This window comes from Thamnophis sirtalis, unplaced genomic scaffold (assembly GCF_051295495.1).
Source record: "Thamnophis sirtalis isolate CommonGarterSnake01/CBP01778 unplaced genomic scaffold, rThaSir2_p1.2 scaffold_2, whole genome shotgun sequence".
Taxonomy (NCBI): domain Eukaryota; kingdom Metazoa; phylum Chordata; class Lepidosauria; order Squamata; family Natricidae; genus Thamnophis; species Thamnophis sirtalis.
The window spans coordinates 97505518-97531494 of NW_028261382.1; the positions used below are offsets into that span (position 1 = coordinate 97505518).

Here is a 25977-nt window from a genome sequence, read left to right on the forward strand (position 1 = left end):
GCGCCTGCGCGGTCACGCCGCTTCCGCCTGAGATACGTGGCTCGCCGCCATCTTGTGCGGGAGTCGGAAGCAGCGGAGACGCGGCGCCCAGCAGAAACTCCACGGAGGTCGCCGCCGCCGCCGCCGCCATGGTGAGGCCCGTGCGGGACGCGCCCCTGCCCCGCGGCCAGGAGCCTGCTGGGGCGGGCCGGAGAGGCGGCTGCGGGCCGGCGCCCTCCCCGCGGCGCCTGGCCTCCGGAACCTCCTCTCGAGCGCGGTGGGCCTTCCTGTCTCCCCCCCTCCGCAGGTGCTCCTGGCCGCCGCGGTCTGCACGAAAGCGGGGAAGGCCATCGTGTCGCGCCAGTTCGTGGAGATGACGCGGACGCGCATCGAGGGGCTGCTGGCGGCCTTCCCCAAGCTGATGAACACGGGGAAGCAGCACACCTTCGTGGAGACGGAGAGCGTCCGCTACGTCTACCAGCCGCTGGAGAAGCTCTACATGGTGCTCATCACCACCAAGAACAGCAACATCCTGGAGGACCTGGAGACGCTGCGGCTCTTCTCCCGGGTGGTAAGCCGGCCGGCGGGCGGGGTGGGGTGGGTGGGGGTCTCGGAGGGAGGGGAGCGGGCAGCCTTTCCCTGAGCGGCCTCCCCCGTCGCTCGCGCAGATCCCCGAGTATTGCCGGGCGCTGGAGGAGAACGAGATCGCCGAGCACTGCTTCGACCTCATCTTCGCCTTCGACGAGATCGTCGCCCTGGGCTACCGGGAGAACGTCAACCTGGCCCAGATCCGGACCTTCACCGAGATGGATTCCCACGAGGAGAAGGTCTTCAGGGCCGTCCGCGAGGTAGGTGGAGGCTCCCCTGGGGAAGGTGGACGCTTCTTTCCTGCTCTGGGTCAAAGCTGTGGCTTCTTCTTTTCAAGACCCAAGAACGGGAGGCCAAGGCTGAGATGCGCCGGAAAGCCAAGGAGCTGCAACAAGCCAGGAGGGATGCCGAGCGGCGGGGCACCAAAGCTCCAGGATTTGGGGGCTTTGGCAACTCAGCCGTATCAGGAGGGACCCTCGCTGCTATGATCACCGAAACCATTATGGAGTCGGAAAAGCCAAAAATAACTCCGGCTCCAACTAGGTCTGTCTTTTGTCTTTTTCTTGGGGGGGGGGGGGATCGGTTGTGAAAGGCAAATGGGTTGCAAGAGAGGCTTTACGGGAAGTCCTCGACTTACGACCACAATTGAGCTCAAGATTTCTGTTGCTGAGACAGCGGTTGGGTGAACTTTGCCCAATTTTGTGAGCTTTTTGCCCCAGTTGTTAAGTGAATCACTGCAGTTGTTAATTTAGTAATATGGTTGTTAAGTGAATCTAGCTTCCTCCTTGACTTTGCTGTCAGCAAGTCACAAAGGGGGGGGGTCACATGACGCTGGGACGCTGCAGCCAGACGTGAACTTTGGACGTGAACTTTGGATGAGGTGACCATCATGAGTGTGGGAAATGGTCATAAACCACTTTTTCCGGTGCCATACCTTTGACCGGTCACTAAATGCACTGAGCTGAGACTACCTGCATTGCTTTGTGGGGGTCGTAATTGTTTCCCTGCTTGCGTAAAGGTTCAGAATGACTTACAGTCACGTTCGAATGCCAAGTAAGGCAAAAGCAGCAGGAGCCGAAAGAGGGCGAGGTCTGTAGCAGATGATGTATTGGTGGGCTGCAGCCTGAGAGCCTCCCTGTGGTTCCTTGGGATTTCTCTCGCCTGAGGAGCCAGTTTCCTTTTCTTCCTTAATCAAATGGGCCGTGCAGAGCAAGGGAGGGCAGGGAAGGTCTTGCTGTGCTCTTCCTCTGGGCAAAATGTCTCATGCATTTTGTTTCGTTTGTTTAGACCTTGTGGCTCAAACAAGGCACTTAAGCTCGGCACTAAAGGAAAAGAAGTGGATAATTTTGTGGATAAACTAAAATCCGAAGGCGAAAATATCGTTGCTTCCTCGGTTGGCAAACGTTCCTCCAATGCAGCAGCTGTTCTTGCTTCGCCCATTAACATGGAGAGGTACGTGTATTACCCAGGGAGGCACACAGCATCCTGCACAGCAGAGACCAGGCGTCTGTCTAGCCCAAACCCATCCTGGGATCCCGGTCCTCTGGAGCGCAAATACCTTTAGTTGCCTTTCAAGCAGGAGCTCAGCAGCCAGGTGCAGTTTGGGTACAGTTGAGTGCAGCTTTGAGCTTTGTTACCTTAAGCCAAAGGGAGCTTTTTAACCCTTGGCTTGATAGCTGAGTCACTGTGGTCTCCTTTGTCCCAAGCTGTGAGCCATAAAGAGACTGTAGTCCCGCTGCAGGTTGCCACAGTGGCGTTTGGGTTCTCAGCAAACTTGCAAGGGTCAACACTGTAACACGATGATGCGTGACGGGTCTGTCTGCAAAGAGGCAGGGCTGCTCCTCTCTCGGTGCCTGGGAAGCACGGAGGCACCTAACGCCTGGCCCCCTGGCGGCTGCTCCTCTCTTCTAGCGTGCACATGAAGGTAGAGGAGAAGATCTCACTCACCTGTGGCCGGGATGGGGGGCTTCAAAACATGGAGCTGCATGGCATGATCATGCTGCGGATCCTGGATGAAAAGTTTGCTCGGATTTGTATCCACATTGAGAATGAGGACAAAAAGGGTGTGCAGCTCCAGGTAAGGTTGGGCTGGAGGTGAGGATCAGGGATATTTTGGGGTGAAGCAGCTTGGCTGACGGGAGGCTCCCTTTTCAGACTCACCCCAATGTAGACAAGAAGCTTTTTACGTCAGAGTCGGTGATTGGCTTGAAAAACCCAGATAAGTCGTTCCCCATCAATAGTGACGTGGGGGTGCTGAAGTGGCGGCTGCAAACGACGGAGGAGTCTCTCATTCCGCTGACCAGTGAGTTGCTTCGGTTCAGGGAGTAGCAGAGACGGAAGCCGGTCAGCCCGTGTCCTGCTTCTGTCCCTGCTGAGGACGTTTGGGGCTCCTTGCTGGAACCATCTCAGCCGGCTTTTCTTTTGGATCCTAGTTAACTGCTGGCCCTCCGAAAGCGGCAACAACTGTGACGTCAACATCGAATATGAGCTGCAGGAGGACAACCTGGAGTTAAACGACGTGGTCATCGCCATCCCTTTGCCGTGAGTAATTGTCTTGCCCGCCAGGAACCTTCCCACGCGCCAATGGTGCCAGTTACGAGATGGGATGGTGGGGAGTTCAGCACTAACTCATTGTTGGTTCTCTAGGCCTGGTGTGGGGGCGCCTGTAATTGGAGAGATCAATGGTGAATACCGCCACGATAGCCGGAAAAACCTCCTCGAGTGGTGCTTGCCAGTGGTTGACGCCAAAAACAAAAGTGGCAGCCTGGAGTTCAGCATCGCAGGGCGGCCAGATGACTTCTTCCCCGTGAACGTTTCCTTCGTCTCCAAGAAGAACTTTTGCAACATTCAGGTGTGTCTCCCGGGGGGGGGGGCTGAATGGCAGCTGTTTCCCTTCTCCTTTGCTCTGCCCTGTTTGGAGGAAGCTGCCTAGCGAAGCAAAAGGGAGCCGGCCGACCAGCTGCTTCTCCGTGGAATGGTGCCCTGGGCCTCTGTCCCTGTCCGCCTCCAGCACTGTTCCTTCAGGGCGCCCCCGTCGTTCACCAAAACCTCCGCCTGGAGAAGTCAGAGGACGGGCAGCGGGCCTTGCCTCATGGAGCCGCAGCCAAGCGCCCTTCCCAACGGAGTGCCTGTCTTTTCTTTCTGCAGGTCACCAAAGTGACCCAGGTGGATGAGAACAGCCCTGTGAAATTCTCCACCGAGACCACCTTCCTCGTGGACAAGTATGAGATCCTGTAACCCTTGCGGAAGGGGAGCTGCAAGCAAGGCCAAGGCTGCTGGCTACTTACAGAGAGAGAGAGAGAGAGAGAGCTGCATCCATCCGCATCGGGGGGGGGGGAGGGGGGGGACACGTTGACGTTTGTTTACCCACTGACCTTATTTCCCAGGTCCCGACTGCTCAGGCAGGGAGAGACTTCCTGCTTCTCTGGCACAGCTGCCTGACCTTGGCCGGCGCCTTCTCACCCCACCCCACCCTTTCCTTCCTCAGAGGGTACCCCAGAACTCCCTGCTGGCTCCAGATGCAGCGTCAAGGAGGCTGCTACCATGGGAGAGGAATAGGGCTAGCAGCCCCCCTCTTCTGGTGCTGTGCAGACCTTGCCAATCCATCTGGTCCTGAGCCGGGGGGTGGGTGGGTGGGGGGAGCGTTCATGCTTGTGCAGCTCTTGCCTGAAAGCTCCTCCCTCCTCTCGATCCTTTTTTCTGGCTGCTTCTCTGACTTTGAGATCCTGGCAATCTCGGGGACTTGGGGGCAGGGAAGCCTGGGGCACCTTCAATGCATTGGGCTGTGCTCGCCTGCTGAAGAAGACCCCGGCCTCTCCTGCACCACCTCTGTCCCGAGAGCCCCGGGTGGGGGCCACGAATCAAACCGACTGGAGATTTGCCTGCCTGATTCTTAATATGGGGTTCAGTTTAATTCTATTGTCAAATGCAATTTACTCTCAAACGACGTTGAAGGTAACACTGAAATAAGGTTTTGGAACCCTGCAAAATAATTACAGCCTGTATGACACATTCCAGTGTGTGCGAAGAATCGTTGCTCCTGAATCTAATAAAGAACATTTTAAAAGGAAAAAAAAGGTTCTCTTTAGCTCTGGGCAAACGAGGACTCAGCTTATGTCCTGAAGCAGCGCTAGATCCCAGGAGTGGTTGCTGCAGGAGGGGGGGCGCTACTCTGAGGAAATTAATGGAGCGTTCCCCCCCCCCCCCAAAAAAAAACTGGGACCAACCAGAAAAGAGAAGGCGCAGCTGGCAGATGGGGGCTCAGAGCAGAAAGGATGGAGGACTCCAGTGCCAGAGAGGAGCCCCTTGGCCTGCAGCAGGCATGAGGCTAAACCCTAATTGAGCTTCTGTGCTTGGGAGCCTCAGGCTAAGGTGCACCTGACGATGATGATCCTGGGAAATGTGTGTGTGGTGTGAGGTGGCCCGTTGCATTTCCCTCACAATAAAAAGTCGGGGTTGAAATAAGGGGCCCTTGGTGCTCTCTGAGCCTCTTTTCTTGCAGATGTTTCGTCACCGTTAGTGATGCTGATGTTGCCTAGTTTGGGTAATGAGGACTTCCCTACACATTTAATCTCATGCTCCCTAAAGTGCCCATCCGAGTTGGTCTGTGCCTTGATTCCTGCCACATCCGGAGGACGTGCAAGGCCACGGCTGACGTGCTTCCCGGCTGAATCGGAGGCCCTGGGCTTTCAGTTCTCACGCTTCAAATCTATTTGTCCAGAGTCTCTCCAGGCAAGATGGCACTTCGTCCTGCAGAGGAGCAAATGGGAAGCTTCACCCTCGGGAGCACTCTGGGAAGGTGGTCAAAGGCCAGGCCAAACTCTGCACTAGCTCTCCCTGCACCCAGCCTGTGCCCTTTTCTCACTTTCCCCAGAGCTGCACCTGGTGGCATGTGCACAGTGAAATGCAGGGATTTGCCTGAGCTATTTATGCCGCAAGCATCAACAGATTCTTAATGGGGAGGGGAGCAACTTTCCCCCTAGGTCGGTTTTTAGGTAAAGAGAAAAAGGCTGTGGGGGGAGAGACTCTTCTCCCCCCTTAGACGGGATGATGATGGGCCTTAGATAGCCGAGTAAGCTTTCCTTCAGAAGTTGTAGGTGGCTCATTGCTGGAGGGCTTTAAGAAAAGACTGGACAGCCACCTATCTGAAATGGTCTATAGGGTCTCCAGCTTGGGCAGGGGGTTGGACTAGAACAGTGTTTTTCAACCACTGTGCCGTGGCACACTAGTGTGCCGTGACATAGTGTAAGGTGTGCCGTGGGAAAAACACCTTATATATAATCAATATAGGCACAGAGTTAAATTTTTTTAACATTTTCTAATGGTGGTGTGCCTCGTGATTTTTTTCATGAAAAAAGTGTGCCTTTGCACAAAAAAGGTTGAAAAACACTGGACTAGAAGACCTCCAAGGTCCCTTCCAGCTCTATTCTGGTTGAAGTTGGGTTTAAGTCGAAATGCCTGGGCTCTCCTGCCCTCTCATAGGTCAGTCACCAGCTGACAACCTCCTGCCACGTGCCCCGTCCGGCTCCCTTGAGCTGCCACAGGAGTGGCTGGGAGGGCCTGAGCTGGGCTCTCTCACCCAGACCCACCTTGCCCGCAGCAGCACTTGCAAATCTTCCTCTGGCTGCCGTGGCTGTCATGGGGCTGATGGTTTCCAGATGTTTGATACAATCCGTGCCAAAATAGCTCCAACTCTGGAAACAACAAGGCCTGCCACCCGGGTCACTTCCCCAGCTCCAGCCGGGAGTCCCCGCTGACTTATTCGCTGCTGATCCATTTGTAAGAGTTCTAATTTCAAGTTCTCAAAATATTTCACATTTTCTAAAGCAATTTTGTGCCAGAGACTGCAAATATGACATCCTTCGCCATTCAGCTAGCTGGTACCGCTCCCGTTCCGAGTGCTGGGTTTGGTTTTGTGGTGTGAAGGAGGCGAAGGGCGCCGCTGCACGCAGGCAGGCTGAAGCAGGGCCACGAAGTTTCATTCTCTTCACTGGCCGGTTTAATGAAAGGCCGAAACGGTTTTGCAGTTCTGGGAGCGAGGCGCAACGGGGGCAACCAGGCAGGGCAAAAGGTGCGTCATCTGAATGGATGAGAAAGTCTTACTTCGGGCGTGTGGAAGTCATTCAGCCGCAGTCGGAACTTGTGAGTTCTCGGGGATGCTGTTATTGTCTGTAGGTCTATCGGAGTCCCTGTTTTCTTCCTCCGCCGTGGCTGAGCGCCCAGAAGTGCCGGAGAGGCTCGGCACGGAATTTGCCTAAAAGATTTACAATACCTCGGTGAATGATAAACGATCCGCCTCCCGCACCGAGGACCCTGGAAGGCCGCTACGCCCAGCCGAGCGCTTTCCGCGCAAGGACTGGCGGGGAGCTGCCGGAGCCGTGTGCCGGCTTCGGGGCGTCGGAGCAGCGGCGGCGCAACGGAGGGAGGCGCCCGAGCCTTCCCCGCCCTTGTCTTTTGTTCAGTGCCGGCTGTTGCGCGCGGGCTCCGGCTCTCGGGCGGCGGGGAGGCCCTCCGGGATTCCGAAGGGCGCGGGAGGCGCGCGCACCCCAGCTGCCCGCGGGCCTGGTCGAGCGCGCGCACGCGCAAAGTGGGGGCAAACCGGGGAGAGGGGCGGCGGGTCTCCGCCTGGCGCTCCTCCTTCCTCGGCCGGCGGCCCTTCAGCGCTGAAAGAGCGACGCGGACGGGCGGCGGCTGCAGCTCCGGATACATCGGGGGTTGGAGAGGGAAGCCTGCTTGACAGGTGCGGGGCGCGCTGATAAGGCGGGAGGCGCCTCTCCGCTGCCCGGGCCACCTTTGGTAACTTCGGAGCCATGGAGACCCGGGAGACCCGGGCCGGGGTGGCATCCCCGGGCCGGCCAAGCAGGAGATGGGAAGAGCGGCCGCGACTCGCCGCTTGACTCCGGCCGGCGAGGAGTCCCTGGCAGAGCAGAGCTTGGTGGACGGCTGACGGAGGCGTCGACAGGCCGGCAGTCCCCCCCCCCCATCTGCGCCTGCCTGGACGTGGCGCATTCCGCGCATTCCTGCCGTTTTCCGCCCCACGGGCGCTGCGGACTGGGGGAGAGCAACGCGGCACGCAAAAGCCGACCGGAGCGTCCCTGCCTGCCACCCCCCCCCCCGTGCACCTGCGCTCGGGCCCCGCGGCTCTCCTCTCAGGCGAGAGGAGCCCCCGCTCCCTCCCCAAGCTGCCTTCTCGGCGGGGGTGGCGGTTCCTTTGCTGTGGCTTGGGAGAAAAAGGCTGTCCGGTCTCCAGGTTAGAAGCCTTCGGGCTGTGCCTTGTCCTGCTGCGCCGGGAAGCCTTGGAGATTCCTGCAACTCCGGGGTCCGAGCAGGGCGGGAGCTCGGCGCCTGGGACGGGAACTGGGCTGAAGAGGAGGCTGCCCACTGATCCCAGGACAAGTGTTTACCTTGCAGGATTGTTGTGATGCAAGTGGGGCGAGGCAGGCAGTGGTGGTGACCAGACTGCCTGAACGTTGCTGGGGCCCCTGGAATAGTCTGACTTGGCGTCTTGTAGCAGCATCTGACTGAGACTCAGAAGCTTCGGACTTGGAGCAGCTCCCTACTCTCTGCCTTCCCTGGTGGGTCTGAGGAAAAGTCCTCCCGGAAGAACCTAGTCCCCTCTTGCTGCTGACCGTGCTCCCCCCTGCACCAGCCCTCGGAACCTCTTGCCACTTGCGGCCCTCTCCTTGGGGCTCTTCTCCTGCAGTGGGGCTGTGGCTGCCGGCACAGGACGCTGGTTTCAGCTGGGGAGGCAGCCGGTCCCAAAAGCCGCCTTCCTCCTTTCCCAGGACCAGTGCTACTTTTGCCAGTTTCTCCTTGAACCCAGGAAGGCCCCAGAAAGGCAGAGCCAGCCTGGCGCTCTTGGCCTCTGGGTGAGCCCAGACCTGCCTGATCTGTGGGCCGAGGCAGGTAGCGCAGCCAAGGCTCGGCACAGAGGTTGCACCAAAGGCTGCTGGGTTTTTGGAGAGCCTCGACCCGCTGACGCAGAACCATTTATGGCAGAGTGGATCTGGCGATGCACAATTGGGACTCTCCCCTTTGCTTTGGATGCTCTGTCAGAAGCTCTCCGGAAGCTCTGGCTGCTGTGGGTGGCTGGGCTGGGCTCTGGCCAAGGACTGCACCACCCCCACTTTTCCCAGGCTGCCTCCTGGGCTGGCCTTGAAGCCTTTGGTGCCCCTCCAAGGCTGGAAGAGAGTCGGTTGTTCTCCTCCCTCTTTCCCCCCTCTGGCAGGGTTCAGCACGGGGGAGAGAGGCCAGCCCTGCAGGCCCAGCCTGGCTAGAGCTCATCCCTTGGCCTTTGCTGCCCAGCCCCTCAGCCACACAAGGCCCTCATTCTCTGGAAGCACAGAGAAGAAAGACGCCTTGTGGCTGACAAGGTACAGCTCCCCCCTCCCTCCTCCTCCTCCTCCTCCTCAAACATAGCCTGCTTGTCAAGACTTGTGGCTCTGGGTAGCAAGAAGGGAGGGAAGGGGGAACAGCCAGGCACCCCCCCTCCTGCCCCCCCTGGAGAGTTCCTCTACCTAGGCAAAGAGGAGGCCAGGAGACCAGAAGCCCTCCTTTCTCTGGGGAGTGGCGCTCTCCTCCTTGGGCAGGTCAAAGACAGACAAGGCAGCCTCTCCGTCTCCTCTCTTGAAAGGAGGACCTTGGATTGGGGAGGGGGTTGTGCCAGTGCTTGGGAGGGAGGAACTCCCGTCAGGCAGGGCCCTGGCTCTGGCTCTCCTGGGCCAGTGCAGACGTGGGGCTTGCAGATGGCAGTATAGGCTTCCCCTTTGGCCCTCAGAAAGTGGGCAAGATCTCTCCCCTCCCCTCAGGAAGGGAGGAATGCTGGGGGATGCTAAATGAAGACCGGTCATCCAGGTAAGCCGTGTTCTAGAAGCTGCCTTTACTGGGCATTTATTTGTCAAATTCTGATCCTGCCCATCTCACGTTCTCTTTGCCAACTGTTAATTTCTCCAAGGTTCTTCTGCGGGCAACTGAGAAATAGTGATAAAAGATGAGTACGTGGCATTGGAGCAAGGGAATTTGGGATTGGGGTGGGGGCACGGACCCCACAGCCAATCTACGGCAGGTGCAGAAGGGGTGGCATGCAGGAGCTCAGATTCTCCTAGGGATGTCGCAGTGAAAACAAGCCCTGGGTGACCCCATGCTTTGCAGTGACAAAACACAGCTGTGGTTGCAACTGGTTGCCAAGCAGTTCTTCTTTGCAATATTTCCAGAGAGGAATTGAGACTGGTCTCTTGCAGAGAAACACCCAGGAAGCCTGGAGACATTCTGCTCGTGTACAAATGTTAGGATTTATATCCCGCCTTTGTTCTAGGAGCTGGGGTGGTGGTGGTGGTAATCCCAGCAACCCTGTGAGGTAGACTAGGCGGAGAGAAACCTACTCCCCCCCCCACTGAGGGAGGGCATGGACCTGCGTCTCCCTGCTGTTGCCTTCCTCACTAAAATGCTCGTTTAGACCCACGAGTGTCGTCCACTGGTGACAGTGCCATGAATCCATGAAAAGGTGTGCAATGATGCAGTCTAATCATTGTAGTGCCACAATATCTTGAAGGTTGGTCAGAAAACAATAGAGAGAAGTTAGCTTTTTGTTGAACTTAATGAAGCTGAAGATAATCTTAGATATTTGTGCTAATTAATTAGTCATGAGGTGCCACAAGTTAACCCTGTAGATGCCAGGAGGGCTGCTTAGAGGCTCGGTGGCTCCCTCTTCTTCCCCGTTGATGAATAGCGGCTACTTTGGGTATCCTTTAAAAGCTGAAACGCATCTCTTGCTCTCGAGAAATGGGTGCAGTTATCTGTGCTTAGAGGGGAGACCTCTTGGGAAATGTTTCCCTGGACCATGGCTGGCAGAGCAACCAACTCCCCTCCCTCCCTCCCTCCCTCCCTGCAGGAAATGGAGGGCGAGGACCAGAGCCTCCTTTCCTAGGGGTAGCCTTGACCTCTCCTGCGTTTCAGCCCCAGGACGGCCTGCACGGGGCTTGGACTTCGGGCAATCTGTGGCCTGGCACTTCTGACACGGGCTCCCCTTCTTTCCCTCCTAGGCCAGAGGAGCCCCACCATGGAGACTCGCAACCACAACCCGGCTGCTCCCCCCTGCCAAGTACAGAAGCCCATCCAGGTGAGCAGGTGCCCTGAGAGAACTCCCTGCCCGTCAGAATGTCCTGGTCCTCCCAGGTGGCAGTGGTGGCTCAGGAGGAGACCCCGTCCGGAGGCTTCACGGACTGGAGCCACTGGAGAGTGGGAGTGGGAGAGCCCCCTTTGGAAGCCCCTCCCAGGTCAGCCCGTGCTAATGCCTGCTCAGCTCGCTTCCCCCTCAACAACCTTTTAAAGCTGTTGGACAACTTGCCCTCCTGCCTTTTCCCACCTTCCTGGCTACCATCTTCAACTTGCCTGGCTGGAGGATGGCAAGTCAGAGAGAGGGAGGGGCTTGCTCATGCCAGGAGTGGCCAAAAGGGAAGCCAGGCTGCCCGGTGCTCTTGCCCGCTTGAGGAGGGAGGGGGGCCACGCTGCTATCGACGGCCTTTCTCCCCTGCCCTGCAGAACAGCCTCCTGGACCTGACTGAGACGGGCCGAGGCCTGAAGGTGCAGACGCAGAAGCCGCATCTGGTGAGCCTCGGCAGTGGGCGCCTCAGCACTGCCATCACTCTGCTGCCCCTGGAAGAGGGTATGTCTCTGCCGCCTCGGGGGCCTCTCCTTCCCTGCTCCCCCTTGAAGGGAGGGGCCGCCCTCTCACGAAGTCTCCTTGCAGGCAAGACGGTCCTGGGCTCCGCTGCTGGGGACATTGTGCTACAGGGGGCAGGGGTGGCCCCCCAGCACTGCTTCATTGAAAATGTCTGTGGGACCCTCACGCTGCACCCCTGCGGTCATCCCTGCGCCATCGATGGGCAGCCAATCACCCGCCCCACCCGCCTGTCCCAAGGTAAGGAGAGGAGAGGCTCTGCTGGTCACCCGTTATGCCGCCTTGGGCCAAGGACATCCGGGGAATGTTGGTTCTGGATCCTGAAGTCTTTCTGGACTCGGAGCTGTTAATCCTCCGACGGGACCCGCATTAGTGCGCAGCCCCTCTGGCGTCTTCCTGCAAGCGTGGGCCCACTCCGGTTCCCTGGCCGGGGGACTTCCAGTTGGGCTAAGCCTAGTGCTGCTAAGCTCTGGAGTTTTGGGGAGGGAAGAGCCCACCACGAGGGCCAAAACAGAGACGTGCTCCCTCCCTGCCCCGGCAGAGCCACCCAAAGCCCCAAGGCAGAGGGCGTCTGCAGGAAGGGGCCCTCCGTGGATGGCCTAGGGGCGCTCTTTGGAGGGTGGCCACGGTCAGTCTCCTTGCACCCTGGTCAACTCTGCGTAAGGAGCCTCCCTGCCAGGCCACAGTGGAAGGCCAGCTCAGTGGTGTGTGTGTGTGTGTGTGTGTGTGTGTGTGTTATTTCAGTCAACCAAGGTTGGGAAGCAAGACTCTGTCCAGCCATCGTTTGCTAATGCGGCCCCAGCTGACCTCTGCTCTGGCCCAGCAGCAGGGGCTGGTTCTTGGTCTGGTGAACTGTCTGCTTGGGTGTGTGTGTGTGTGTGTGTGTGTGTGTGTGTGTGTGTGCGTGAAAGAAAGCAGCCCTGGGCTTGGGTTCTCAGTGGACCCCCTGAAGAGCCTTTCCTGTGGCTGTGGAGGTGGGATCGTAACTCCCATGGTCTCGGGGGGGGGGGGGGGGGCTTCCCTGTCAATCTCTGTTTTCAAAGAAAGCCGCAGAAGCTGCAGCTGCATCCCGACCACCGAGTGGGCCCTGCCTGTCTCTGGGCCCGACTGGCGGGAGCAAGTGCAGCCTGAGGGCAGGGGCTGGCTGGGAGGGCCTCTATATGCAGGCCCAGCTCAGACCCCTGCCCAGCATCCCCTTCCACCCAAACTCTTGGCCTCCAGTAGGGCAGGAGGGGCTCCGTTTACAATGGCATTTGGGACCAGAATTGCAAGGCATCCATGATGTAGTCAGGAAGTGCAATGTCACAGGCAGGTGCCGCTTAGTGACGGTCCCAGCTGCCGTTGTAAAGGAAATGCAGGTTGGTTGTTAAGAAAGAAGGGCAGGCAAGGAACGCTTGAAGGCTCCAGAGGGCCAGATCTCTCACCGAAGGCAGCAGAGCCCCCTCAGGGGGGAGTTGGGGCTCTGTGAGCACTAGTCCCCCACAGCTGTGTCCCCCCCCCCGCCCACTTTCTAGTGAATTCCTTCTTGCTGTTTCTCCTCCGGACTCCAACCCAGATCACCAAGTCAACTTTTCCAAAGACTCCTCATTTCCTGTCTGAATCATGTTTTGGGTCTGATGAGAGCCTGGAAAGGGGCCTTTGAGAAGGAATTGCCCAGAAGCCTTGGCAAGGAGCCAGGTGGCTTTTCTCCCAGAAGGTTAACCCTGTCCCTGCTTCGTCCCTGCGCGGCCAGCAGCGCATCGAGCCTCGGCTGCGCCGGAAGGCCAGCAGAGTCAGGCCTGCGGGGGGGGGGGGACGACTCCCCGCATTTCGCCCCGCAGAGTTCCTGTAGGGGACTTCCCGGTGGCTGCCAGAGAAGCGACCGGGCCCTGACTCCTGGCCCTCGGGGCTCCTCTCTGGCTGGGCCAGAAGGCTGAACGGAGGAGGCTGAAGCTGCCACCGCGCGAGCTTCCGCGGCCACGAGCGGCAGCGACCCCGCGCTCCGCTTCCCCAGCTCTCCTCCGTCCGGCGGGGGGGGGGGAGCAGAGTAACCGAGCGAGAGAAAGTCGCCGCCACTTTCCCGCAAGGAGGAAGCCCCCGGGCCCAATCCAACGGGCGGCGGGACCAGGGCCCCGGGTTGGCGGGGGGGGGGAGAAGTGGGCGGGAGCGGGGCGCGCGTGGCAAGGGCGCCGAGGGGCCAACGGGGCCCGACGGCCGCCAGAGCAGCCCCGAGCGCAGCGCAGAGGGGCCGCCCTCCAACGGAGCCCGAGACCCTCCCTGCTTCCGCCCGCCGCTATTTTTAGCAATCCCGGAGGCGGCCGGCGACGAGACGCGACGCTCCTCCCAACTGGCGGCTCCTGCGGCCCCGGGGATGCGGCTGGGGCGCGGGGTAGCCTGGAGCGCGCCGCCTCCCCGCCCCCCACCAGGCGCGGCCGAGGTAGCCGGGGAGAGTCCGGCCGGCCGACTCAGCCTCCGCCCGCCAGCGGGGACGGAATGCCGGCCGTCTTGCGCCTGGCTGGCTCCGGGCTGGGCACGGGGCACGCGGCCGGCTGGCGCGCGGGGCACTGCCGCAAGGGAGCCTCGGGGGGCAGCCGAGGACTCTGCCGGCTCGGCGTTTCCTCTCCCTCGGGGCGCTCGTCCTCTCGCCGCCCGGCCCCCCGCGTAAGCTGCTGGGGCTGCCAGGAAGGTTGGGCGGGATCCGGAGGGCTGCGGGCTCCTTCCTCCCAGCCTTCGGGGTCAGAGCGCGATCTGTAGATGGGCTGGGCGCCCCCTCCTCTTACCCGCCCTTTCCCGGCTGGAGCACAGCTGCTGGGCTGGGGGCGCCACCTCCGAAGCCCTCGGAAGCCTTCCAAGCCAGCTCGCCCTCCTTCCCCTCCAGGATGAAGTCCTGGGGGGCTGAGGGAAGAGGGGGCGATTTCGACAGGAAATGCTGGGCTCTGGGGAAGGGTGGGTGGGTCGCCCATCCTCCGCTGGGCTCCGGCCTTAGGAAGCCCCCTGCAGAGAGACTTTCTCCCCTAAAAGAGCGGGTGTGTGTGTGTGTGCCTGGCCTTCCCCACTCCCCTTTTGCATCCTTCAGACCTTGAGCTTAGGGGGGGGGAGTAACCTTGGGTGGGGTGGGGTTGCTTTATGTGTTTAGAGCCCCCCCCCCCCGCCTTTCACAATGCCCATCTTCCCACAGAGCTTCTGCCCGATTGTCTATTAGCTTGTTACATTGGCAGTCTGGGAGTCCGTGCTGAGCGTGGAAGAGCGTGCTGGTGACCAGGCCGACAGGAGAGAGCAAAATAGCAGAGGGTTGTTTGCCTGAAGGGTTGGTCTTGGTGTCCCTAAGGGCAGTGGGCTTCGCAAGGGGGGCACTTGCCGTCTGGGGCAGGAAAAGCTTGCCAGGACTGGGCTCATGGACTCCTCCTGCAGTTGGGGTGGCCACTGAGCCCTTGGAGGCAGCAGATTCCCCCCTTCATCCAAGTATGCCAGCCCCCTGTAGTCCAGCCCAGTTTGTTGGGAGTCAGGTCTGATCTTGTGCAGGGAGGGGCTGGGTGGAGCCTTCGGGAGGGGGGAGGGAGGGAGGGAGGGAGGCGGTTAGACCATGCAAGCTTTCTTTAGCACACCAGGGCTCTGTTTTTAGTAACCTCCCATTTCATTTGTTTGCTCCAGAGTTGGCCAGGGAATTGGTGCCAACGGAGCATTTGGTGGGAGGGGGAGCCAGGAGCACAGAATGGCCGCTTTCCTTCTGCTTTGCCTGGGAGGTTCAGGGCTCAGAATCAGAGCCACGGAAGGTTCTGCCTGGCCGTCCCAGAGCGACAGCGGCTGAGCGGACGGAGGCCTTCCAGGCAAGTCCCCCCACCCCCTTGGCTAAGGCGAAGCCTCCAGATCTCCCATGTTAGGGGAGGGCAGAGGCCTGTCTGCTGTGGCTGTGCTTCCTGCCTCCAGACCCCCCCTCCCAATTGCAGGAGCCAAAGGTAGTGGGAGGTTATTCCCCCAGGTCCCCAATTCAGTGCCGCTCAGGCTCCGCCCTGCAGCAGGCATGGCTGCTTAGTGGCTCAGGCAGGCTGGGAATCTGGGGAGAGGAGGAGGAGGAGGAGACCCCCCACCCCACCCCCGGGTCTTTGGGGTTCCTCTCTACTTTTCCAATACTAAGCCTGGCTGTGGCCGGAGCTCCCACTGGCCTCCCACTCCCACCACACGAGAGGGCTGCCAGCTGGATGCCCACCAGAGATCCCCTCTGGCATGGAGCAGCCCCTTGGCCCTTTCCCGGCTGGGCCCGGCTGTGGCACCCAGGGTAGGACTGGCTGGAAGAGGCATTGCGAGGAGGTGAGCTTGTACCAACCCTGCAGTGTAGACCATGCTGGGAGATCGGCCCCATATCGCTTTTATTGAGGGGGGTGGGTGGCAATTGAGGGATCCAGGCAGTCCGATTGTGCTCGGCCACCTCCTTAGTTGCAGCAAATTGGGGAGGGGTCTGCCTGAACCAAGGAAAATCTGGACCTTCTGGACTTATTTTGCCCAGGCAACGCCTCCTGCATCTCTCTGCCGAGGGCACCGCCTCACGCTCTGCACCCAGCCTGTCCCTGGGTGGGCTGGGGGGGGGGGGCTTCAACAGTGGCACCACCGGAGGGGGAGGGGTGGGGAGAGAAAAATGTTTTTGAGGTTCAGCATCACAGACTGAGGAGCAGCTGGGGGGGGGATGGGCTGTTGAGGGGACCCATCCATACGAGGTTTCCCAAAGACACCCTGCCTCCCCCTCCCCCCCCCCCCCAGGAAGGTCCCAGCTGTGGCCTGAGCCAGCTAGGAGGACTGGACTGAGCTGCAGCTGTGGGCAGGGGGTCTTTCCTGGGCTTTGGCGCCCCGGCCTCCTGCCCACCCTTGCAGCGTTGGCTGTGCCTCTGAACAGGCCCCACAGGAGGCTCAGTGCAGGCCCCTGAGGCCTGGAGGAGCAAAAGCTCCCTGGAGCCTTCCAGAGGCGGCTGCCGCTCTCAGGGCGCACAGCACAGCTGGGCCTGACTCTGGTGGGTCTGCTTGGCTGACGGGGCTCCTTCTCCCCCCAGGGCACGTGATCTGCCTGGGCCAGGCCACCTACCTGCGCTTCAGCCACCCAGCCGAGGCCGAGTGGATGAAAAGACAAGCGGTGCCGGCCGAGCGGGCCCAGCCCAGAGGGCCCCCGTGGGCTGGGAGCAGGTGGGTCCTTTGGCCTGATGGGGCCTGGTGGTGGTGGGGGCTCTGAGGGGCCGCTTGGCTCCCCTGCGCGTCTGGCGGAGCAGCGGCAGGTTCCTCCCCAGCCCAGGTGAGGGCAGGTGTTACGGGGACCTGGGCTGGCCCTTTGGAGGGGCCTTTCAGAGGGGAGGGTGCTGGGTGGGGGTCTCGGGTGCTCTGGCCGCGAGGGGGGAACGGGGACGCAGCTGAGACTTTCCCCTTCTGAGACCCCCATCTCTTTGCAGCCGGGTGGCAGAGCCCCGTCAACGGCGGACTCCAAGGGGGCTCCGCTCTCCCTGGTCAGCTCCATCGAGAGAGACCTGCAAGGCATTATGGATTCCTTGGTGCTGCAGGAGGAAAGCGGTGACAGGAGCCTCCGTCCCCAACAGCCATGTCTCTTGCGAACGGCAAGGGGGGCTGCTCCCTTCTGTCCCCACCCCAGAGCCCCGGCAACGCCTCCATGGGTCCACCTATGAAAATGCCTCCCTCTCCCCCCTTCTCTCCGCTCTCCTCCCCTGCCAGCAGCAGCAGCAGCAGCTGCCGGAGCGCCCTGGCCGGCTGGCGGGAGGAGGTCCCCGCCCTCCCCCCTGCAGTGCCTGTCCGATCCTCCAGTTACTGCCACGCTGCGTTGTTGCCCCCCGGGGGGGCTTCCCTGGATCCTTCCAGCCGTTCCAGTGGCTTCCTAAGCTCGGCTTGCAGCTCAGGGAGCCCCCGGGCTGAGCGGAAGGCCAGGCGGGATGGCCCCACGAGCCCCCTGCCAAGGCGCAAGATCCGGCCTCCTGCAGAGGGTCCTTCTCCAGCCAGCATGGTGGCTCTCCGCTGGGTAGCCCTCGCCCGCCATCACCCGGGAACCCTTGCTTGGCCAGGGCTTCCAGCTGCCCGGGATGCTGCAGGGCAAGGCTGCAGCCCCCCAGGACCCAGGGCCCGGCTCCTCCCTGAAAATGCTGCCGGTCGGGGCTCCCCGATCAGCCCAACTGGGGAAGGCAGCCTGCCAAGGGTCGGAGCTGCCAGGTGGCGTCTCTCAGTCCGTCCGCACCCAGCGGGTCCCCGAGAGTCCCCAGATCAGCCGGAGACCGACAGAGAGCCTGCGGGAGCGGCCGCCCGTCAGCCCGGCCCTGGGGCGCCGAGCAGTGTCCCCGGCCCCTGGAAGCAGCCTCTCCTCCTCACAGGGCAAGCTTGGGGAGGGTCCCAGGGGGTTGCAGAGAGAAGCGCCTTCCGCTCCGCCCTCCTCCTGCTTGAGGAGCCGCAGCCCCTCGCCTCCCTCCCTCCCTGGAGAGCGCACCCGGCACAAGCCCCGTGGTGGACCTGGCCTCAGCTCTGCCTCCAGCTTAGGGTGCCTCGTCCTGCCCTCGGACTCTCCCCAGCCAAGCCACCAGGGGGCTGCTGGGTCCCAGCTGTTGGGCCCCACGCGGGAGCGCAAGCAGAGCACCTCCAAGCTGCTGGGCGTGCATGAGAGCGGCCTGCTGGAGTACCATCGATGGCAGCGGCAGGAGCGTCTCCGGGAGCAAGAGATGGAGCGCTTGGTGAGCAGGGATCAAGCCGGGGAGCTTCATCTTCACGGTAGAGAGGTGGGGGGGGCGGTGTGAAGGGTGCGTGGCCCAAGCCCTTGCTGTAGGAATGGTGGGCGGATCCTGTCCAAGCAGATTTGCCTGGGAATTCATAGGCTGGGAACCATATCAGAGGGCCCAGGCGGGGTGGGCTGCTTGGGGAGGAGGGAGCATCGTTGGTGGCCTCCCCTCATGCTGTGCTGGGCATAGACAGCTGCCGTTAGCCACCCTGCTCTCTCCTGGCAGGGTGGCTGGTAAGACAGAGCAGCTTGGGTAAGCCTGGCCGGGGCCAGTCGGGTAGCAAACCCAGTTGGCACAGGGGTCTGGGTGAGGGGCGTTCATGTGCCAGGCCCTTCCTTCCACCTCACCAAGTGGCTCTTGCTTGTTCTCCGGGCAACAGGAGCGCCAGCGCCTGGAGACCATCCTCAGCCTGTGTGCCGAGTACACCAGGGGGGACACTGAGCTGGGCCAAGAGGGCAGTGCCAATGCTGCTGCTGATGGGGCGCTCCCCCTGCCAGGGAGCAGCCCCCCCCGGGAGCGAGGGGAGGAGGAGAACTTGCAGGAGGAGAGCAGCAGCACCGAGAGTGCTGGTCAGGAGGTGAGGAGGTGGGCAGTGGGTCTCTGCGCCCCCAACCGGCTGCCAGGTGGTGCCATGGCTGGGAGGCAGCCTTCCTTTCTGGAGGGGGGCTTGGGAAGCACTTGCCCGCACATGCAGGGATTGCCGTTTCCTCTGCAGCATGAGGGGCCACCCGCCCCAGAGCTGGCCCTTCTGGAAGAGGAGCACGCCCGCCTCCTGGCCAGCACAGAGCGCCTCAAGAGCCGCCTGAAGGGGCTGGAGCAGCAGCTGCGAGAGACCGCTTGGGAGGTGAAGGGGGATCTGTCCTGCCGAGAGACTGGCAGTGCCACCCACCCTTGGGGGGCAGGGAGAGTCTGGTGGCTGGCGGCAGTCATGCAGCTGCCATTCTGCCCTCCCAGGCGGAGATGGAGCAGGCCCTCCTCCAGGGCGAGCGAGAAGCGGAGATCCTGCAGCTGCAGCAGGAACAGCAGGCGGTGCAACTCCTGCAGGAGCAGCTCTGCGGCCTGGATGCCAGTGCTCGCCACGAGCGGGAGAAGGTAAGTGGCGCCTCCAGCCCAGCCGGTTGCTGCTGCTGGCGATGGGGAGGGCAAGGCCCCCCTCCCTCCGCTGCTGCCCACGTGGTAGGTCCTGCCCTCCTGATCCTCTCGGGCTGGGTGGGGAGGGGCGCTTTGCTAGTCCCTGGAGAAGCCCTCCCTGGCGCTGGGGGGAAACCCTTTGCACGTGTCAAGGAAGAAGCCACGGGGAGCGAATGGGCCTGACCCAGCCCCCTCCACTGCTCGCCTTTAGTCGGGGTTCCCCCAATCCCCTTTGCTGACACAGGGAGCCTGAGGGGCAGGGAGCACCCACTCCGAAGCCCAGCCACTAACACCCTGGCCAACACTAACTGTGCCAACCCCTCTTTTCTCTCTCTCTCTCTCTCTCTCTGTCTGCCTGCTCGCCGCTTTGTGGGGGGAGGGGATCTGTCTGGGCCAGGAGAGGCAGAGCTCAGGCTCAATCGTCCACTCTGCCCTGGGGGTAGCCCCCTCCCTTCTTGGCATTTGTAAGTGCTTGGCATTTACAGGCCACCTGGGGCAGCAGCTCCGACCCGCTTGGGAAGGGGTGACAGAACTGGAGGCGCCTCCTCCGTCTTTTTGCACGTGGCCCTGCCCGAGAAATGAGTGTCCGGCCGAGTCCTTGGGGACAGGCTGCTCCTCCGGCCACACAGGATCCCGACGCAGACTCGGTCTCTGAGGAGAGACGCTGAGCTGTCTGGGGAGAGCAGGAGATGCCCCGGCTCCTTTGTCCCGCCAAGGCTCTTATCCGGACAATGCTCCCCTGCTGCTTCCAGGCGAAGGTCCCCCTGCTTTGCGCCTGGAGGCTGGTCCAATTCTGAGGCTCCCAGGCTGAGCAGCCCAGAGGAGCCAAAGTCCCGCAGCGGCTGCACTTGCGTAGTGTGTTATTTTGGGCTCGTCCCTGGGTTTGCCAGTCCTAGAAAGAAAAGCGAGAGACCACGGTGGTCTGCGGGGTCCCCTCCTTACAGCATCTCACCTCTCTTGAATGCCTCTGGCAGGAGAGGCCGCAGGTCTTGGCAAGGGAGATTTACCCCTTTACGTCTGACCAAAGCCGGCTTCTTGGTGAATGAAAACCGTTGTTTCTCCTCCTGTCTTCCTCCCAGAGCCATTCATTTGAAAATGGCTCCCGTGTCTCTCCCTCCCCACCCCTTTCCTCCAGGCTAAACATACCTGAGAAAGGCCTCCTCCACCTGTTCCTTGTAGGTCTTTCCTTCCAGGCCTCTTGTCATCCTGCTGACTCTCCTCTGGGACACATTCCAGTTTGTCTGTCCTAAATGTGGTGCCCAGAACTGGACACAGTCTCTCCTAGGTATGGTCTGATTAACACACCGTAAAGAGGCACCGCCGTTTTGCTTGATCCTGGCATTGTATTTCTGCTGACGCAGCTTCAGCTGGCTATTACGTTTTGGTAGCAACACCACCTGTGGCTCATGTTCAGTTTGTGATCCATCAAGACCCCCCCCACCCCGATCCTTTTACGCATCCCCTGCCCGGTACAGTTCCCGTCGCCGCCTGCCATCCCACGCTGATGATTTTGGTTTCTCATACTCGGATGAAAGCTTTGCGTTTCTCCCTGGTGAAATTCCCCTCTTTGGATTTCATGGCTTTTTACCCAGCAATCGATCTTGTGACGATGCTCCTGGCCTCGGTCTGGTCATGGTGACTCCTTTCATCCCTGGAAACTTTGGCCTTGTTCCAGGGGCTTCCAATGCATGCTTCACCCAGCCGTCCCCAGGATAGAACTGCAGGATAGACGTAAAGCGAGACCTTCCGTGGGCTTCAGAAGCGCCTCGGGCACGAGCCTGGGTTGGCCCTGCTTGCGACGCGTTTCCCTTGGCCTTGACTGACCCACCTGAGCTTCCCACAGCCCAGAAGTCGCCAGGATCTGGAGCGATCTTTCCTCCAAGATCCCCCTCGGTTGTCTTCGGCTTCACTGCCCAGGGGGGCTTGCAGGGCGAGGCAGCCTTTCGGTGTCTGGGGCAGAGACCAGGCTAGATAAATGGGCTTTACGCCAAAGAATGAGGAGAGGTGTAGCTGCCCTGGCAGCTGCCGGGGAGGGTGGGCTGGCAGACCCCTGGTGGAGGCAAGGTCTTTGGCCCCCCCCCTAACCCGAGACCCCCACTAACCCCCCCTTGCATGGCCTGCTCCCAAGAAGCCTCTTTTCTCCCCTCTTCGTGTGTTGTTTTCTCCCGGCTTCAGGAGAGGGAAAGGGTGGATGCGGAGAGGAAGGCGCTTGAGAAACTGCGGGAGTTTTACTCTGAGCTCAAGAGCCAGCTTGAAAACTGCCCCGAGGTAATGAGGGAGCAAGTGAAGGACCAGATGCAAAGGGTCAGTGCCCCCTCTACCCCTGCCCGCCTTCCGTGGGGCAGGGGGAGCTAGCCCGGGCCCCTGGCAGCAGTGCCCCTCCGGGGGCTCAGCAGGAGCACCCCTCCCTGCCTCACAGCAGCCGAGTTGCCTCAGCAGCCCTGGGGGCAACAGGGAGGGAGAGCAAGGGCCGCCTGCCCCAGAAGGGCTCTCGCTGCCCGGCCTCGGGAGAGAGAGGGGGTGCCCTCCTGGCGCTTGTCCTGGGGCGGTTGGGAAGAAGGGTCCCTGGGCTGCCTGGAGGACACGGGCTCAGCCTTTGTCCGCGGAGAGCCTGCCAGCCGTGCTGCCTGGCAGGGAGCCCATCAGGCCAGCCTCGCTCAGCCGGCCGCCTCTAAGCAGCCGCGTCCTGCACAGGAAGCGGAGGCCCTGGAGACGGGGACCAAGCTCTTCGAAGACCTGGAGTTCCAGCAGCTGGAGAAGGAGAGCCGCTGGGAGGAGGAGGAGCACGAGATGCTGCACAGCGAGGCCCAGGGCCGCCACCGCCTGGCCCACCGGAAGGTGAGCCTGGAGCCCCGCTTGCAGGCCTTGCAGAGCCCGGCTGTGGCTCCGCTCAGCGCCCCTTCGGTTTCCCTGCTGCAGGAACGCGTGGCCGCCCTGGAGGGCCAGGCCAAGCAGCTACGGCTGCAGGCTGCGCAGGAGGCCGACCGGCTGCACCAGGAGAGGAGGGCCGCCCTGCAGCGACTCCAGCAGGTGGGAGAGAGGGCAAGGGGCCGTGGTCGCAGAGGAGGCCTGGCTCTCACAATGGGGGTGCGGAAGGACAATGGGGGAGGCTCTGCTCCTTCCCCAGGGATGCAAAAGAGGTCTTTTGGGGGGGGGTGTCTCTCTCTGACCCTCCCTGTTCTGCTTCCCCCAACAGGAGAAGGAAGCCCTCCTGGGGCTGGAGCAACAGTTCTGCGCACTCACCGGCGGCAGCGCTGCCTTTCCCAAGCGCTTGGGCGGCCTCCGAGAGGTTCGAGGGGAAGGGGGCTGGGGAGGATGTGCCCCAGGAGCCCCCCCTCCGCCTGTCCCATCCCCAGCATGGCCCGGAAGGACCGCCTTGGTCAAGCAGGGGGGTGCTGGAGGTTGGACACTGGTGCCGGACGTGGCAGCATCCCCCATATTACATGCTCCCCACTTTTGGGGCTCCCCGCCAGGCAGATGGCAGGAAGAGAGAGGCAGGCTTTGGGCTGCAGCGAGGATTGGACTCCTTGGCCCATTTTAGTTCAGCTTCCCACAAATCCTGCTTGGGCCGATTGCAGGGCCTGCTGTGACCTCAGAGGCTTCGATGCTCCCCCGGCCTTTCTTTCGCCCTCCTCCCTGTAGCTCCCACAACCCTCCTTTTCCCTCTGGCCGTTCCTGGTCTGGAGCCCTGGGCAGATGCCCCTCAATGTGTGTCCTTGGCAGCAGCACCTCTCCCAAGGCTCAGCTCTGGCCTGGCTCCAGGGGTGGGTTCTAGCCGGCGCTTCTGCTGCTGCGCTCATGGGTGCGCTTTGTGCCTGCCCAGCTCAATAGAAATTCTTCTGCGCATGCAGAGAACTCAAAAACAAGATGCCGGTGGCGACTTCAGCAACCGAAGTCCGGAGGGATGGCCAGCCTGGGTCACTGCCGGTTCTGCAGCCCAGGCCGGCATGACATACCGGTTCAGCTGAACCGGGCCAAATCAGTAGAAACCCACCTGGGTCTCTTGGGCCCAGATGGACAAGAGGTGCAGCAGCCCAGTTGGGCCCAAAGCAGGGGAGCATCCCCCACTGGCCCCCGCCCCTCCCGCAAGGAAATGTAAGCGTCTGGGGTCAGTCCAGCCACTGGGCGAGCAGCTTCCGTCCCCCACCTTGCACCCCTCGAGCCACTCTGGACTCCCCCGGCTTTTTCCTCACAGGGCTCTCCACCCCCAGGGGGCAGAAGAGGCAGCCCCCCCTGCAAGCTGACCGGCTCCCTTCTTGACCTGGGGAGGAAGCGTGAGGCGTCCCTGCAACACAAGGGTGGGTGATGCCTCTGTCCGTGCCCATCTGGAGGGCCCTGGTCCCTCGCGGTGGGCAGATGCCAGGCGAAGTCCTGCCGGCGGTCAGCCTCGCTCTCCCTGGGCCTCTTTGCAGGGCATCGGGCAGTTCAGGACCAGTGGCAGCACCTGGCTGACCTGAAGCAGAAGGCGGCAGTGGAGGGTCAGGCCCTGCGAAGGAGGGCCCCCTTCTCCCCCCTCGTGCCCTACGCTGGCCTCCACCATCACCCCTTCCTGGGCCAAGGTCAATTGGCCAACGACCCCGAGCCAGCCTACGACACCCTCAGCCTGGAGAGCTCGGACAGCTTGGAGACCAACCTGTCTCTGAGTGGGAACTCGGCCTGCTCCCCAGACAATGCCTCCAGGTCAGCCCCCCTCCCCTTGGCCCCCGGACTCCTACGAGGGCTGGGTGGGGGGCTGCACGGCTGATCTGCTGCTAAGGGCAGACTTGAGAGAGAGGGGGGGCTGGGGGGTTGGCAGGCCGGGCGGGCGGGCAGTGACAACCGGTTGGCCTTGCAGTGCCAGTGGGGCAGATGCCAGGAAGATCGAAGAGATGGAGAAACTGCTGAAAGAGGCCCAAGCTGAGAGGTCCCGCCTGATGGAGTCGCGGGTGAGGGCGGGAGCAGAGGTCTCGGGATGGGGATCGCTCCGAGTTAGCCTTTGGGAAGAGCCACTCCCCTTGCAAGCCACTTGGGCGGGGAGGGGGGCTTCTCCCTAGTGAATTCTGACCCCTTCCCCAAGTGAAGGGACTGCCCAGATGGGGGGCAGTGGTGGGGGGCAGCTTCTGTCCACGGGTGGAGGTCCAGCTGTGGACCGGGGGGGGCAGAGGGTGGGTGGTACTGGGGACGCAGAGGCCCACCCTTCCGTCCTGGCAGGAGCAAGAGATGGAGCTGCGTCACCAGGCCTTGGAGGACGAGCGGCAGAGGAGGGAGCAGCTGGAGCAGCAGCTGCAGGATGAGACGGCACAGCGGCAGCAGCTGATTGAGAGGGAGGTCAAGATGCGGGAGAAGCAGCTGGCTCAGGTGTGCAGGAGCCCCTCCATGCTCCCCCTCCAGCGGGAGGGCAGGGCTGTTGTGTTCCCCGTGGGGAGGAAGGGCCTGCTCCTCTGGGTCATGACACACCTGGCCGAGGAGGGGGCCCCCGGAAGATTCTTTCGGGGGTCTGGGAGGCCGGCGTTGAGCTTGGGATAGGCTGCAGGAGCTGGAGGGGGGGGGAAGGACTTTGGCCCCTGCCGCTAGCTCCACTGCCCCCGCGTTCTGCAGGCTCGCCCCCTGACCCGTTACTTGCCCATCCGCAAAGAGGACTTTGACCTGCGCTGGCACATCGAGTCCTCCGGCCACAGTGTGGACACCTGCAGCCACATCATCCTCTCGGAGAAGCTGTGCAAGGGCTACCTGGTCAAGATGGGGGGCAAAATCCGGTCCTGGAAGAAGCGCTGGTTTGTCTTTGACCGCCTGCGGCACACCCTCTCCTACTACGTGGGTGAGGCTCCCCATCCCCATCCCCGCCACGGCCGGCCCCCCTGCCTCGCTGCTCAGCTCGGCCCTCGGACGGGCTTCAGCAGCGTCCCCCTCCTCCTCCTCTGCCCCCTACAGACAAACACGAGGCGAAGCTGAAGGGCCTCATCTACTTCCAGGCCATCCAAGAGGTTTATTACGATCACCTCCAATGCGCAGCCAAGGTGAGAGGCAGCCGGGCAGGGAGGGGGCAAGGGGGAGGGGCACTCTGAGCGTAGCCCAAATACCCCCCCCCCCGGGCTGCACTTCACCTGCCTTTCCTTTTCCTGCAGAAGAGATTCTTCCCTCCCAGCCTGTCCATGGTAGGGACCCATCCGCCCCCTCTGCCTTCCCTCTGCCCTTGTGCCCTCTGTACGCTTGACCTCAACCCCGCCTGCTGCTGGGTGGGGGTCAGCCTCTCTCTTCTCTCCGCAGAGCCCCAACCCCGCCCTGACCTTTTGCATCAAGACCCACGACCGGCTCTACTACATGGTGGCCCCCTCGGCAGAAGCCCTGCGCATTTGGATGGACGTCATTGTCACGGGGGCCGAAGGCTACACCCAGTTCCTCAACTGAGGCAGCAGAGCCACGAAGAGCCCCTGAAGATCTTCCCTCGGGCGGCCTCCGAATGCGGGCAGGGACCCCTCTGCTGCCATGGGTGCCTGAGATGGGCCCGCGAGTGGCGAAAGCTGGGCTCCCGTCAGCAGCCTCAGAAGTCCAGGAGGTCCCCAACCGCCAGCGTCAGAGGAGCAGGAGGCAGGAGATCAGCACCGTCAGGCTTTGCAGTGCAGGGCTGGCTCCCCCCCCCCAGCCCACGTCCCCCCCCCATGCAGACAAGGCCCAGAAGTCACCTTGGCTCCCTCGTCTCCAGGGCCGGCCTCCTCTCTCTTTGCAAAATGGGGAATCCCCCCCCCACCCCTGGGAACGGCTCCCCCTTGCAGCTGGGGATGCCGAAATTGTTGGATGGAGTCTTTGCAGCCACAAGGCAGGAGAGCAGAATAAAGCTTTTTGCATACTTTCATCCAGATGGTCCTTTTCTCATTTAAAGAGCGGCCT

At 61.7% G+C, this 25977-nt stretch overlaps 2 protein-coding genes across 2 annotated transcripts; both read left to right on the forward strand.

Annotated features, from left to right (window-relative positions):
- Nucleotides 1–20: 20 nt before the first annotated feature.
- Nucleotides 21–4643, forward strand: ARCN1 (archain 1 coat protein complex I subunit delta). The gene is made up of 10 exons (XM_014073983.2): nucleotides 21–131; nucleotides 287–550; nucleotides 648–827; nucleotides 905–1110; nucleotides 1855–2019; nucleotides 2479–2644; nucleotides 2722–2869; nucleotides 3000–3108; nucleotides 3214–3418; nucleotides 3715–4643. The coding sequence occupies exons 1-10, from the start codon at nucleotides 129–131 to the stop codon at nucleotides 3802–3804; spliced, it is 1536 nt and encodes a 511-aa protein (XP_013929458.2). The 5' UTR covers nucleotides 21–128; the 3' UTR covers nucleotides 3805–4643.
- A 2385-nt stretch (nucleotides 4644–7028) lies between these two features.
- Nucleotides 7029–25942, forward strand: PHLDB1 (pleckstrin homology like domain family B member 1). Its single transcript, XM_087706453.1, is given in 22 exon segments — nucleotides 7029–8141; nucleotides 10608–10684; nucleotides 11107–11230; nucleotides 11315–11485; nucleotides 16267–16346; nucleotides 16657–16803; nucleotides 16806–17208; nucleotides 17211–17263; nucleotides 17266–17934; nucleotides 18359–18556; nucleotides 18695–18823; nucleotides 18934–19071; nucleotides 21286–21414; nucleotides 21805–21948; nucleotides 22030–22140; nucleotides 22307–22399; nucleotides 23306–23790; nucleotides 23945–24035; nucleotides 24301–24447; nucleotides 24688–24907; nucleotides 25021–25106; nucleotides 25357–25942. Coding segments are annotated over 21 exon segments (3819 nt in total). The 5' UTR covers nucleotides 7029–8141; nucleotides 10608–10624; the 3' UTR covers nucleotides 25498–25942.
- The last annotated feature ends 35 nt before the right edge of the window (nucleotides 25943–25977 follow it).

What these genes read in the sequence shown, in the direction of transcription:
- ARCN1 (XM_014073983.2), top strand. An exon ending in TCTTCAGGGCCGTCCGCGAG is followed by an intron (nt 828 to 904) that starts GTAGGTGGAGGC and finishes CTTCTTTTCAAG; the next exon opens with ACCCAAGAACGGGAGGCCAA. An exon ending in GTCATCGCCATCCCTTTGCC is followed by an intron (nt 3,109 to 3,213) that starts GTGAGTAATTGT and finishes TTGGTTCTCTAG; the next exon opens with GCCTGGTGTGGGGGCGCCTG.